At 37.4% G+C, this 15,591-nt stretch overlaps 1 protein-coding gene across 7 annotated transcripts in view; it reads right to left on the bottom strand.

Moving 5' to 3' along the window:
• The window catches only part of QKI (QKI, KH domain containing RNA binding), a 158,164-nt gene that overhangs the window by 12,272 nt on the left and 130,301 nt on the right, over positions 1 to 15,591 (bottom strand). For 5 of the 7 annotated variants that reach the window (XR_004676857.1, XR_004676858.1, XM_034991998.1 and 2 more), the window contains exons 5-6: positions 2,280 to 2,367; positions 623 to 922 (exon numbers count right to left, since the gene is read on the bottom strand). Coding sequence is in view for 5 of the 7 variants with exons in the window: in XM_034991998.1 (XP_034847889.1) it covers positions 623 to 922; positions 2,280 to 2,367 (388 nt within the window). In the remaining 2 variants the exon portion in view is untranslated. The remainder of the gene's footprint in view (positions 1 to 622; positions 923 to 2,279; positions 2,368 to 15,591) is intronic. The other 2 variants (XM_034991999.1, XM_034992000.1) reach the window with 2 other exon arrangements.

Below are 15,591 nucleotides of genomic sequence, written 5' to 3'. Positions count from 1 at the left end.
AATGTGACTCTAAAACAGTGACTTGGTATTTTCTTATCAATTCCATACTGTACTACTGAAATTAGAGGAGTTTCCCTTATGTCTGATATTAACTAGAACTTCAAAAGAGAAAAACTGAGGAAACCTGAAGAAGCCAACTAATTCACCTGGTCTCTCTCATATAAAATGTGATTACAAATATTAGAAAACACACAGACAATAACAGCAGTTTTTAAAAAGATCTCAAAATACTTCCACACAGAAATTTAAAATTTAGTTGACAATTAAATAACTCCCTAAGACAAAAGGAATCTAATTGTAGGCAGTGGAGCCAACAGAGGGGATAGGTCTAACTCAGAACGACCACAGTGATGTCAATGGTGAAAAGTATTGTCTGTTTAAAATGTTTACTGATTTACCAAAAGCGAATTTGAGTTACCAAAGAGAATCTGAGCACAAATTTAAGGTGCAATTCTTTAAAAGGGGAGTCATTAAGAGAGGCTGAAATAAAACGAACTTCAGGCTTCTGTCTTCCTAATGGAAACCTGTCTTGACTCTCTAAAACTAATACAATCATTTCAAAGTCTGAGGCACAGAAGTTATGAAGAAAAATACTAGCAGCCACACGGGGAGAACAACTTACCTAATACACCACTAGGTTCAATAGGATACTCAAGGATTGATGTAGCTGGTGCCAACGTGTAGGGGTACTCATAGGGTGTGTAGATCAAACCAGCTTCGGGCCCCGGAGGAACTATTGCAGCAGTCGGGTGAGGAGTTCCGTTTGGCATGACAGCGGTCTGTATCTGTCTGATCAAAGGCATTATGGTAGGGCCAGCTGGCGTAGGGGTACGCAGGGCAGCTGGTGGGAGAACAGGCGCGGGCCCAGTGATAATCCGTGGAGCAGCCTGGGCTGTTGCTGCAAGAGAAAAGGCAAGGGCTGCTACAGTAAGCAAAGAAATGTAGGAGGAAGTATAGAGACAGCAGTATAAAATATGGAAAATGAGAGGGAAGTAGGAAAAAGAAAGGAAAAGCAGGAAAGAAGAAAAATAAAAGGAAATCATTAGTACATGCGCTGATCACACAAAATGCCAAAGCACACCGATCAAATGCAAACAGCTTCCCCTTTCCCAGTGTGATTAAGAATAAATGTGCAAAAATTATCAAGCCACTGTATAAAAAAAAATCAACAAAAAAAGAATGATACCATTAAAATAGGTTATATTTAGTTCATATATTTGATACATCTATGTTTTTAAGATCTCATGAGACTAAAGGTACATGCAGAAGCACATGAAAACACTCGCATTAAAAGATGTTAAAAAATTTTTGGAATTGGGAGTCCACAGAAATACAGTTTTGGTTTATTTCTAAAGAATAGCTTAAGTTTCAAATTAAAAAAAGAATAATTTTTACTGTATTAACCGACCGACTACTAGTTTTATATGAATTTCCCGCATCTGTAATGAACTTCATAGAAAAGACAATATAAAAAATGTCCCATTCCTAAATATAAGACTATTAATGATCTACTCATTCTCATGAATAAATTAAAGCCAACCATTTTGTAAAGCAACCACTTCTGAACCCACTAAACTGCCTATACTTTGGAAAGTTGGCTAGGACTTTAAAATTCTACTTCTTTTAAAAAAAGCTAGTAATTTAAATGGAGATTATGTTCATTAAAAGACTTGTGAACTTTCAATTGCCTCAAAATATAAAAAAGCAATCCTCTTCAAGTTTATGAAAGCATCCACAGATATATCTAAAAGAAAAATGGGATTAAATATATTTTTACCACCTACTGCTCTCTGTGAACTCATTCACATATGAAATCAACAGAGAAAAATACTGGAGGGGAACATTAGCAAGCAACGTGAAAGGAGAGAATTTGACAGAAGGGTCACTGCTTTCAGATACATTCCAAATTAGCTTTCTAAAAAAAAAAAAAGTTTTAAAAAAATTGTCTTTTGCATAAATATAACAAAGTAAGTTAGAAGCCTTAAATCTGTAGTTAACAGAATAGGAAATTTCCTGAAATTCTTAAATTTAGAAGTTGAGATTTCACCAAAATAATAAAGTGTATAAACCCAAAACTTAGACATGCTGGCATAAAATAAAGGAGAATGTTCCCAATTCATGAAAGCAGTAAAAATGGGACTGTTATTCCGTATCAAGTGATGATTATTTCGACTCTTCACTTTGTATAACTGTTCATGTGTTGCGCTGCCAAAAGGAGAAAGGTTTGTGGACTAAACAGCTGATATGGCTATAACCATGGACCTCAGTCTCATTCTTACGTGATTTAATGTTGGCATCTCTGTAGGTGCCATTCAGAATTGCAAGCTCCATCAGCTGCATCTTCTTCAGGCTGTCTTCTCCCTCTGCCTATACATGGAAAACACAAGAGCAGTAAGCACTTAAGACGGTCCACGTACATCACAGCCATATTTACTCACAAGCCTTAAAATAAGGAATATGTGACTATAGCCTTCTGCTTCAATCAGGGGAGAAGGGAAAAAAAAAAAAAAAAAAAAGACCAGGGAACCAAAAGGTGCTGACACACTGATAAAAAGGTACTCTCAACTACCGCTAGCTACATTTCTGTGTGGAAATTTTTTTGTTTGTTTGTTTTTGTTTTTGTTTAGATTTTATTTATTTATTTGACAGAGAGAGACACAGCGAGAGAGGGAACACAAGCAGGAGGGGGGAGAGGGAGAAGCAGGCCCCCCGCAGAGCAGGGAGCCCAATGCGGGACTCGATCCCAGGACCCTGGGATCATGACCTGAGCCGAAGGCAGTCGCTTAACCGACTGAGCCACCCAGGCGCCCCATGTGTGGAAATTTTTTATGTAAAGTACACAATGATTTATTAAAGTTTCCCAAAAAGCTTTGCTAAATAGAATAAATAAAATGTTAATTAAGATTAAATATAGAAATTTATTCTCTTCAGCATCATTTTGTAGCAGATTCAAAAACTCAATGTGCTCATTAAAGGGGAAAAAAACCACCAACAACGCATAAAAATACAAGCAACCCCCTCTCCCCACCAAACTGGGATTTTAAACATATATGACGGTGGTATTCACTTATGAGAATTTTCTGTTTAATTTTCTAAAAAGGAAAGTTTAATAAAATCACAATCATAAGAATTTCTAAAATTTGAATATATATTCTGCTCTCTTATGCCAACATCCTTCTCTCCCCTCAATTAGTAAATACTATCATCATTCTAAAGCAAATCTATCTCTAGGGCCACCATATAATGCATTGTCCAACCCAGGAGACATTTAAAAGTTCTTAACAACTATGCGACGGTGACAGGCTTAAGAAAACCAGGATTGTCTATGGCCATCAAAATGTTTGGCCATCCCATTTACCTTGGACTTGCCCTACCCTTTTGGTTGACTGTTGTCACCCTTGTTCTAGTCATTATTGGTGTATTATCAAAACTACTACAATATTATGTTTTTGTTATCTGTTCTCCAATCAAGCTATACAACAGTAAGATTAACTGCACAGAACACAACTTTTCTTCTTAATGTTCCTTAACATTTTCATGTCTTAAAACCCTTCATAGTTTCTTGCTATCTAAAAATACAAACCATTTAAGCTATCTGTGGATCTGGACCCAAATTACCTTCTCAAGTTAAAGCAATTAGTCTTCTACTATATTTTACACCTATCTTATACTATAAATCAAATCAAATCACTCCATGTTATGCATCTCTGTGCATATTCCTATTTCTCCTATCTTGAATGCTCCTCTGCACTCCACTCTACCCTCCTTCTAAATCCTACCTAATCTCTGCAAACCCCAACCTAACTTCTACCTTCTCAAAGGGCCACCCTGAGATTACACAGTTTCTACCTTGATTTATAGTTTCATGGACATCACCACTATCAAAGTAAGTTCCTTGAGAATAGAGCCTATTTCTTATTTATCACTGCCTATATTCCCATTCACCTTGTCCCACAAGTTAGTTTTGCTAGGACTTCCAAATGATTGATACAAAAAATCTTTATTTCCAAATCTCAAATGTCTAAATCCTACAGGATAAGCATTAGCTACAGCAAAAGAAAGCAGCAGATGAAGGTCCATTTACCAAGGTTCTTTCCTGAAGATGGTGGTAGAAGATGTAGAACTATGTACCACTCACATATTTTATGCATTATCTAATCCTCAGTACTTAGTATTTAAAAACAAAGTAACCCAATGACGCTTTTTTCTGACCTAATTCAGAAAGGGGCAGGGCCAGACGACAAGCTTCTCTGTCCTCCTTTCCTACTGCAACTGTCAATGATACACAAAACTCTGTCCCTGGCACTGCAGCAGCAGAAAGGGCCCCATAATTTATAGTAAACAGAACGGCTCAATTGGCTTTTAATAAACCACAAAGAATTAAAAAGATGAGTGAAAACATGAAGACAAAGTTTAAGGTGTCACTGCCAACTTTTCAAAAACCTCCTTTGGAGGAGAAAACAGAAAAGATACCCGAACGCCTGTGGAATTACTATTCCTTGACCCCTCTGAACTTGTACAAAGATGACTGAGAAAAAAGTGAAGTAGTAAGATTTCTTTGAAAGCCATAGCAATTACTTGTTAATGATAAAAATAAGTAAGCATCAGCAACAAAAGGGACAAATGAGCAATCCATTATCTAACCCAAACTCCTTAAACTTGTTCCCTGAAAACCAGTGATATTAAAAACTCAAGTCATCTCCAACTCAAATCTATATATAATAATAGAATACCAGAAGCACAGAAATTATGCAATAGGTATACCTTCTTCACTTTCAACAGTGAAACAATGGTGCATGTTTGAAAATACCAAGTAAGAGACAGAAATAAAGATGGAAGAAGTGATGTGGTCAGAGTGCTGTAGAGGGAAGAGGTACTAGAGTGCATGTTTTCACCCAACTGTTCTTTTGGATAACAATATAACCACACTCATTAGCTGGTGATGCAGTGTTACCAAAGAGAAAGATGATGGAAGAAATACATGTGTGCACATCAGGCAGGGTTCGTGCACGTAGGATGTACATATGTGCCTTTTACAGGTGCAGATGTAGTGTCATCAGCAGAGCCCACCCCTCCCCCCCCGCCCCACCCAAGAGGAGACTAAAACCCAGAGCAGCAGAGCTCTCACTAGGCAGCAGCAAGGGACTCTGCCACAATGACCTCGCTGGAGGCCACTGAGATCCACAAGTTATGAATTACAGTATGCACACTGATTACATCACATTATGGCGGGCTACCCTACACCTCCTGGCAGAGCACAAAATTTAGCTGCAAAGGCTGGTAGTCTCACTCCAGAATAAGCTTCACTCTGGCATCTTCATCACTTCTCCCCACCTCGCCCGCCGTTCTGTACTTATAGAGCATGATGCTGTTGTCTCAAGAGTTTGCAGAGTTCATTACAGAATTACTCTAACACAGAAGTGGTTATTTAAACCTTCTTGTCCTGGTTTTGTCAATGAAACTTGACATCATATTCCTGCCTGAATGCTGTTGAAGGGGTATGCCATCTGTCTTTCAAATATAACTCCAGATAAGAAAATGTGCTAAGGGGCGCCTGGGTGGCTCAGTCGGTTAAGCGGCTGCCTTCTGCTCAAGTCACGATCCCTGGGTCTTGGGATCGAGTCCCACATCCAGCTCCCCGCTCAGTGGAGAGCCTGCTTCTCCCTCTCTCTCTGCCTGCCTCTCTGCCTGCTTGTGCTTTCTGTCAAATAAATAAATAAAATCTTAAAAAAAAAAAAAAAAAAAAGAAAATGTGCTAATATCTTAGGTAATTTCTACTAAGTTTTTTCTATAGTCCAGAGGCTCTAGAGCTTTTACTAGCCAGGCTTCGTATCAGTTTATTTGATGTTTCCTCTTCTCTCAAAGATAAAAGCTGATCAAATATGGCATCCTGAAATCATACATCTCAACTCTAGACATTTCTAAAGGCATTTTCGTAGAACTTGCACAGGAACAAACCCCTTATAGAGATGGAACACTGGCTTTTCCTTCTGTAACAAAAGAAGCTGTTCTTAACCAACCCAACCTCAGGTCATAAAAGGGTATTTTATAATGCTGAATCAAAGTGGTCATCTAGAACTTTATAAATCCTCATTTCTCAAGTATTTGCTCTATATTTTAAAATCTGAGATATAATTTATATGCAGTGAAATCCTGAGATCTTAAGTGCAACATCCAGTCAGTTTTGATGAATGCACATCAAGTCACAGGATGGTTCAATCAACTCAGAAAGTTCCGTTGTGCCTCTTCTCACGCAAGATCCTCCTCGCCCTCTGCCTCCAGAAACCCCCGATCTGATTTTTATCACCAGTTTGCCTATTCTAGAACTTCATGTAACGGAATCACAGAGCATATACTCTTTGTCCCCTCAGCATTATTTGTGAAACTCTTCCGTACTGTTGCAGGGTCAGCAGCACAGCTCTTTGACAGCTGAGTAGTAGTTCATTTATTTATTTACCCATTCTTCTGCTACAGACACTGGGATGTTTTTGGATATTGTGCATAAAGCCACTGTGAAAATTCTCATACAAGGTATTTTTGTGAATATAGTTTTTTACCCTCCATTTCTTGAAGACACATCTAGAGGTGGAATTGCTGGGTCATAGGATAAATGAGTATTTCTCTCATAGTTTGTATGAAAAGCATTATGTAAAGGTTACTGAAAAATTATGAATAACATACCTCTGAAACATAAAAGTTTAAAAAATATAACAAAGACCTGCTAACTTCTCTATAGGTCCATTGCCCCATATCTAAAACCTGTGGCATCAGAAGTATTTTGAGAATTTTTCAGATTTGTATAAAGACAGTATACCAAGGATTACCTAACATCCCCGATGGGTCTGGAGGAATACTCCAATAATCCAATCTGTGATGAACATAAAAATACACTAAGTAGGATAAAGACAGATTATTTTTCTTTTCCTTTCTGAACTTCTTGGGGGTTTACAATTATGGAAGACAGATTATGAACCTGAATAAATAATCTAGGCATATATTATAATAAATTACAGCTACGGTACCAGCTATGTTTAACAACTGTTAATGTGACAGAATTAGGTCATGGTTAATACTAGATTGAGAGTGCAAAGGTCTTAACATTTTAAAGCAGAACGATTTATACACTGCTACACCTTAGATGTCAGATTTTCATCATCTAAACATTTATGCTTTATAACACATCTATGGCAATGGCACTGTGTTATCCCTGAGGCCTAGACAGGTTAGGAAGCTTATCCAATGTTGCATATGGTCACACTGCAAACTGGCTTCCCATCCAGCGTACCTGATCTAAACTCCTTTACCCTCTCTTCTATGTAGTGCCTTTAAGTGGGATTACCTTTTGGATTCATCAAAGACCTCACATAAGAAATTAAGAAAATCATGTTTATTTGGCAGCTTTAAATTTATAAAGTACACATTAAAAAAACTCCACTACAACAATGTAATTAATTACAAAAGAGAACTGAAGCAAATGTATGAACATTTCCAAGTCATTATAATGTGACTAGTAAAATCATTTGCCTATAAGAGAAAAGCCTAAACTTTCCAGCTTAGCAATCAAGGCAGTGAACAACTTCTATAAGCAGCCCTATTTGCAAATATTAGTCAAAATCATCTGCCCACTGTTCCCTAGAAGCCCACTTTACTTTTCTGCCCCCAAATTAGACAAGATCCTATCTAGAAGCATCCTCTGCATACTTCTTTTGATAGCCCAAATGACTGTTCCCTCTAGAGTATATTCTTTACTAACCACACCCACACATAATGGTATCATTTTTCTAAATCTATGCTGCTCCTTTTGGGAGACTCAATCATATATAGCATGTGCTATCTCATTTTTTTCTATTTTTTAATGTAGTTTTAAGGAAATTTCTCATGTGACTTGAATCCATAAATTAACCAATAACCAATTAAACCAGTCTTCTTATAGCTCCCAACACTTTGCAAAGGTGAACTTATTCACTGACATTAAAAAAAAAATTGATTCTTTTCTATAAATTTAAAATAATGAGTAGTGGGATGCCTGGGTGGCTCAGTCACTTAAGTGTCTGCCTTCGGCTCAGGTCATAATCCCCGGGTCCTGGGATGGAGCCCCACATTGGGCTCCCTGCTCAGTGGGGAGTCTGCTTCTCCCTTTTCCTCTGCCCCTCCCCCTGCTTGTGCTCTCTCTCTCTCTCTCTCTCTCCAATAAATAAAATCTTAAAAAGAAATGAGTAGAAAAGGTTTTCCAAACATAAAAGAAAAAGTACATGACTAATTCTTTTAGCTGAATAAGAAATTAGTAGAGAAAAGAGAAAACAGAGAGTGACCAAAGTTTAAAAAAATTTTAATACCAATCATCACCTGTATCTGGTCTGCCAGCTAAAGAAAAGTTTGAAAAAGAACATAACTGACTTAAATTTAAATAGAGGATTTTATACAGGAGAGAAACAGAACAGAATCAGTGTTTAAAGGCACATTCTGTTAGTTTGTGAAGGGACTGTCTGGGGCTTGAGTACGATTAGAGACCAGTCATGAGCTTGACTTCAGTCCCGGTGACAGAAGATATATTGGACTGGTGTGGAAGTAGTAACAGATGGAAAAAATAACTCGAAAGAACGTGACAGCTAGTTGGATGTAACAAATGAGGGAAAGGAGACATTAAAGAATAACGTTCAGGTTTTTGGATTAAGCAATCAAGAAGATGGTGGCTCCACTTAATAAGAAGGGAAAGGCTGAGGGAAATGGAATCAAGAGTTCTGTTTGGAAATACTAAGTTTGAAAATGCTAATGCCTTGGCTATTTAAACAGCCAAGCAGAGATGTTAGGTACAGAGCTGAATATAAATCTGGGATCTATTTACTCTAACTTATCCGGGAATGCTAGCAGAAAAATTAACCTCCCACACTATTTTAGAATATTATTCTCAAAAAAAAAAAAAAAAAAAAAAAAAGAATATTATTCTCCAAGATGATGTAGCAATTATTAAGTTCCAAACTGACCTGCTTTAGGCTTTTAGTACAGGGTTTAGGACTCTGTATAGTACTATTTCTTCTTTGTCAGCTGGTTTTGTTAGGCTCTCACAACTGAGATGAACAGTGGAGGGCATTAAAGCAAGACTGAAGAGCCGGTGGAGGGAAGAAGAGATGCTCCTTCCTATGCCAGTTCTTCTCAGGCTCCACACTTCCTTCCCAGCACTTCTAGAACCAGCTTTCTTCTGTCTCACCCATGAGGAATAATAGCACCAGCCAACCAGTTTATCTACTCCTCCAAGCTACTATGTTTCCATTATCAGCCAAGAGGCACCATTTTGTCAGAGGTCTCAGTTCCACCTCTGCGTAGAACTTTCTCAAAGCGCCTAAGATCTAACAACAGTATCAATCTCTTTTCTCTCCCAGCCCTGGGGTAATTGTTGCTGCCTACAGTTTCTAAATCTGTATTACACCCTGCTCCTTTTGCAGTTTTCAATGCCTGTTTAACCAATTACTTTATTAATTCTCTCCCCTGAAAAACCTAGTGTGGCCTTTATTTTCCTGATATGGAAGTGGCTCCCCATTACTACTTCATAAGGGTCTAAATTTCCCAGACTGGCATTTATGGCCATACCAACTTCTTCTTTTTATGTCACCAACCTCATTTTGTGTCAAAACTTTATGTGGACTCTATGATGATCTACTATTTCTTCAGATTTAAAGGTTCCTTGATTCCACCTTCTTTCTTTTCCCAGTCTTCAGTGTTTAGTTAAGAGATGGCTAATGAGCACCTACTATGATGTAGATACTGTGCTAAGTCCAACACACAAAAAAATGATGTTCACTAATTGAACAGCATGAGAGAAATCCCCAGAATTGTTACAGAAACCCAACACTGAAAAGATGTATCAGAACTCCATGCTTAGGTGGAGAGGGAAAGACAAATCAGCACCACTGCTTCACCTAGGCAATACTTGCCTGATTACTAACAGGTAATGAGCAAGCCCTCACTTCAAATGATATGCAAAGATGATCTTACCGTTTTGCTGAAAAATTTGTGGGTCAAAATGTTACAGACATGACAAGGGGAGAAAAATCTTGGCATATCTTATTCTATTTGCCATTACATTATACGACATACTCCCACTTAATACCTGGTTTAGCAGCAATAACTTACCAAAGATAAAGCAAGATAGAGAGGAAGAAGCACAAGGCACTTTACTTAGCCAGAAAAGCTTGAAACATTCAAATACACACACACACACACACACACAGTGCTGTATAAATTTTATTAAATTATATAAAACAAGTAACTCCAAAAATTTTATTTTAGAGAGAGAGAGTATGCATGTGCAGGGGGAGGGGCAGAGGAAAAGAATCTCAAGCAAATTCCTCCTTGTGCTGAGCACCCTGTGGCGGGGCTTGATCTAAGGACCCTGAGATCATGACCTGAGCCAAAACCAAGAGTCAGATGCTCTACAAACTGGGCCACCCAGGCACCCCTAATGAATACCTTTTTTTTTTTTTAACTTTAAGATAATGTGTTCTTTTCTCAACAAGGTATAAACAGATCTATTAAAAGTAGTACCAATCTCAGAATCTTGTCTCATAAGCATTTATTTCTTCCTATGTGAAACACAGTATGACACAATTTGAAATTTTTTTCTTTATGGTAAGCTTAATAGGAATGACAAACTTTTGAAAGATTTATATGACCCACATCTTAGGCTATACACTACACTAGTATCAGTAAAGCCACAAAATTATTTTATAGGAAAAAAAAGTCCTCTGAAATAGATTATTTTAGGTGGACATTATCAGACTATATGGCTGAGGCAATAAAAAGAAGGACATATAATTACAAATTGTCAGCTTAGGAGAGCCTGATTCTACAGAAGATAAAGAGCAGGTACCTGAAAATGATGATCTAAAAATGGATTTGTGGGAGGTATATGGGAAAAGAAGGCAAAAAATTTGAAAAGTACACATGCAGTGCTAGTGGGGGTAGGGAGGTGAGTAGACACTTGTGGTATGTCATGGTAAATGCCTGACAACAAGTTCTAAAAACCGTAACATATGGGGCGCCTGGGTGGCTCAGTCGTTAAGCGTCTGCCTTCAGCTCAGGTCATAATCCAGGATTCTGGGATCGAGCCCCGCATCGGGCTCCCTGCTCGGCGGGAGGCCTGCTTCTCCCTCTCCCACTCCCCCTGCTTGTGTTCCTGCTCTCGCTCTCTCTGTCAAATAAATAAATAAAATCTTAAAAAAAAAAAAGTAACATGAAACTCTCATGGATTCAGATTAAGCAATGAGTCTACAGGAAGGAAAAGGAATTTATTTTTTTAACAAAATACCTATTACATACTAAAGACCAATCACTAGTCTAGGTATATAAAGAATTAAATGTGGCCCTTGTATTTAAGACTGCTAGTCCAGTTTGGATAGAGACAGAAAAGTAAAGCAAGTTCAATAAAGTGTAATAGCTGCTATGAAGAAGTTTACACAGGGTATAGTAGAAGACCAAATAAAAAACTAAGGGGAAAGGATTATGAACCACTTTGTGGATCTGAAGATAACTACAACTCTGTCTAAAAAGCATCCAGAGTACAGGCAAAATGTTAGCTACACTATTAGTGGGTTAACAGAAAACCAAGCTCACCCATAAGTATCTGTGATAAAACTGTTAATTATGGTCTTGAAAGACTTCCAGGTAATACTACTATATAATGTCAACCTACTACAGGGATTCTTTAAAGTTACCTATTTGTACTAGGATATATTGATGAGATTTCTGAGCCATCAAGCACAGTGTGATGACCTCTTTAGTCGAGAGTAGAGGCAGAAAGCTGCCTGGTCCTCAGAGCAATGCAAGGCCACTATTGCTAGTTTCACTTATACTCAAAACTATTTTTGTATATAGTCATTACGGTAACACTGAGGCCATTAATTTCGGTTGCGTCATACCTTAACTTTTTTCTTTGTTATCTGTAAACCATCTGAAGGCATACCTTCATTGTAAATAGCTGACTAAAACTCTGAACCTTATGTTAAGACCAAGGGAGAACAAAGCAGGGAAGGAAAAAAGGCAGGTAATTTCTTCAACTATCATCTGGTAGCATTTGATGTCTATGATGTATAACAACTGCAATGAAGACAAATAGACTTTTTGCCCTATAATTTTTGTTCTGAGATTGAGACTCGTATCATCTTTCCTTGGTCAGAGAAAAAATAATTAAGCTAATTAAGTATTTCATTTTTTTAAAGGTCTTTTGTTTCTGGGATTCAATAAAAGTCTTTATTTCAAGTGTTCATAATTTTTAAAGAATTTAATTGTTCTTATCTGATTTCAACCTCTTAACGACTCTGTAAAGGTCTCTAACACAGGTGTTCTCTCTCCCATTGGTTGCACTTTAGGATAAAATTTAACAAAAGACAGGAATTTGTGCCACTCTGTTAATAAAGCACTTGAATACTTCTTTTGCTTAGCTATCCTACAGCTAGGAAGCCAAGTACAGGTTAGTCAAACTTGAAGAATAAAATAATAATAAACAAAACGTGGAATGTAAACAACGCATTCCTTTAGGGATGAAGAATACTGAATTCTTCTGAAATAAATTGCAAATACTCCCTCTTAAGTGGGTAACTATACAGCAACCTAAAAACCTCATTTTAAAGTAGGCATAATTTAAATCAGGGAAAGTTAAGTGTAGGACTTGACTATAAGGAAAAGGAGTCAATTCTAGAACTAAAACCTTAGAAATTTTTTCCTCTTATCGCAGGAGTAATTTATGAGCAAAGCAGCTGTTACTCTGGAGTACACGAGACATTATTTTAGAGGAAGGCAATATAAGAAATCCTCTCAAGTCCTCTACTTAAGAACTTCGAACCTTATTAACTTTTACAGTTAACAAAACCACTCTCCTTAAGCAAGCTGACTATGCGTAGGCATTTGGTTTTTGGGTACTCCTGTATTCTTTGTGGCTGCCATGTTTACCTTGTATTTTGAGGTAAGTTTTATAAATACTAAAAATCACACAATATCCAATAAGTATGACAATAATTAGCCCACAAACTAGTAATATACAATTATCAAGAGAAACAAAAATTGAAAAGTGGGGAGAAAATGTTAAATGCTGGAAAGCATTTTAAAAACCAAGGGTTCAGGGTGGCTCAGTCGCTAAGCGTCTGCCTTCGGCTCAGGTCATGATCTCAGGGTGCTGGGATGAAGCCCCGCATCAGGCTCCCTGCTCGGCAGGGAGCCTGCTTCTCCCTCTCCCACTCCCCCTGCTGGTGTTCCCTCTCTCGCTGTGTCTCTCCCTGTCAAATAAATAAATAAAATCTTAAAAAAAACAACAACAAAAAACAAGGGTTTAAAAACCAAGATGGAACTTCCTGTAAGTCACAGATGATAGTTGTGTGGTGTGACTTCAAGGTTTGGGTGAATTGTTTACATTGCACATAATGTGAACACAAGCACTGGGAAGGGGCCAGATATACTCAGGCTGCCAAAGATTTCCCCTATGAGACTTGATGAGTTCCATTAAGGAGTCAACTACATCAACAGATTTCTTTACATATATACCAAACTGATCTATTTTTAAGACGGTATCAATGATATACCACCAAGGGGGTTGAAAACACTGACAAAGTCTCACTTAGGCTACCAAGGGCAGGACCGTAACTATGTAGTAGGAGGTATCCAGGGACTGAAAGAAGAAAATGCTGTTAAATGATCTGGACTCACAAACAAATGGACTTAGGTATTTTCTTTCCAAATCTAGGTGCTTCCATATTACTTTAAAATTGCATTTTAAAGATTATTTGAGAGCAAGAGAGACAGCAAGAGCACGTGTGCATGTGTGCATGCGAGTGGGGGTAGGGGCTGAGGGAGAGAATCTCAAGCAGACTCCCTGCTGAGCAAAGAGCCAAAGGTGAGACTGGGTCTCACAACCTGTGAGATCATGACCTGAGCCTAAATCACCAGTTGGATGCTTAATAGACTGAGCCACCCATGCATTCCTAAAATTGTATTTTAAAATTTACAAATAAGCTACTACTAAAGGGAAACTTACTGGCTTTATTCCCATCTAGATTTTATTACAAATTGGATTTATCCTTTATAGCTGATATATGATTTTTTATCTTACTATTTTTATGAAATATTCTATGGAGAGTTTTATATTATAGTCCCTAAAACTTCTAAAAAATGATTATATCTCTAGGGTAGGTTTTAACTAACAAAGTCTGCTCTCTTGGAAACTGGTAGCAGGGAAGATGGAGCTGGATATAGACAATTAAGCAATTAAAACAAACTGATAAGGAGTTTCCAGGAATATACAGCAAGGATGACAAACTAAGTTTCAAACTAGTGATCACAAACTAGTGATCAACAGGGCAGGGAAGGCTCTGGGATATTCATATGTTAAGGTAATACACAGTGTTAGACTCACAGATGAGTAAGAGTTAAAGAGGACAGAAAGAGTGATGGTGGTTCTAAGGAAGAGAAAGAATACATTCAAAAATCTAGAATCAAGAGTATGAGATCAATAATGAGGTTGATAAGATGGTAACAGTCTGCAAGCCACGCTCAAGCAAGGACATACTCTGTGGAGTAATTAGAACTCACTAGAGTGTCTTAACCTAAGGAGAATGATGATTAAACTTCTATTTTTAGAAGCACTACTTTACCTCCAGTGTGGAGAATATTTGGAAAGGGAAGACTAAGACAGGCAGGAAGATCATACAGATAAAGCAGAGATTATATGTTCCTAATCCAGGCAACACATAATGATATTCTGAACTGAGGTAATTCCAGTGGGGATGGAGAGATGAGAATAGAAGTGTGAGATGGTTAGAGGGTAGAACCAACTGTGTGTGTGTGTGTGTTGGCACAATACTCTAAATATTCATGATATTTCAAATCTAAGCCATATTAATAGTTTCCCATTGCTTTACATTAATTTTTTGCTCTTCTAAAGAATACTGTTACAAATTACTTTCCTGACTGGGGATTACCTCTTTGGAATAAACTAAGAAGAACTGCATTTACTCATTTACTCCACCACTTCATTCCAGAGGATGCATACCCTATTCAACTGTGTCCTGAAAGGGCTTTTGCAAGGTACATGGTTACAAAGGTATGGGTATTCATTTTATGGCCTTTTCAATAACTCGTTTTATAGAAAGAAAGGAAAGAAAGAAAGAAAGAAAAAGAAAAATCTAAACAAAACAAAATAATTGCTAACCGAATGGGAACAATGCCACTGAGTTCCTTAAATAGAAACTCAAAATTGGGCTTTTCCTCTGGCATTTTCAAGAAAGAGTTGTGATTTCCCCACTTTTATTTCCCCATGAAAACAGACTAACTGCCAAGATTGTATTAATATATGCTAGAGTTCACTAAAAAGCTACATGCATGGTAAACCTGATGATCTTTCTCTGTGCCTGGTGGACTAGACCAGGAACCACAAAGATTACACAGTACAAATATTGCTTGTATTTTGACTCAGTTTTAGTACTTCTTATTGCTTTTACATATATATGTGTACATATAACATACATATGTATGTGTAAAAAACATGTATGTATACATATATATATAGTATGTAGTTATTAAAAGTTATTTGTACTTTCACAGTTT

Source organism: Mirounga leonina, unplaced genomic scaffold (assembly GCF_011800145.1).
Source record: "Mirounga leonina isolate KUSES-001 unplaced genomic scaffold, KU_Mleo_1.0 Mir_54, whole genome shotgun sequence".
NCBI lineage: Eukaryota > Metazoa > Chordata > Mammalia > Carnivora > Phocidae > Mirounga > Mirounga leonina.
This window is presented reverse-complemented; position numbering and strand designations above follow the sequence as displayed.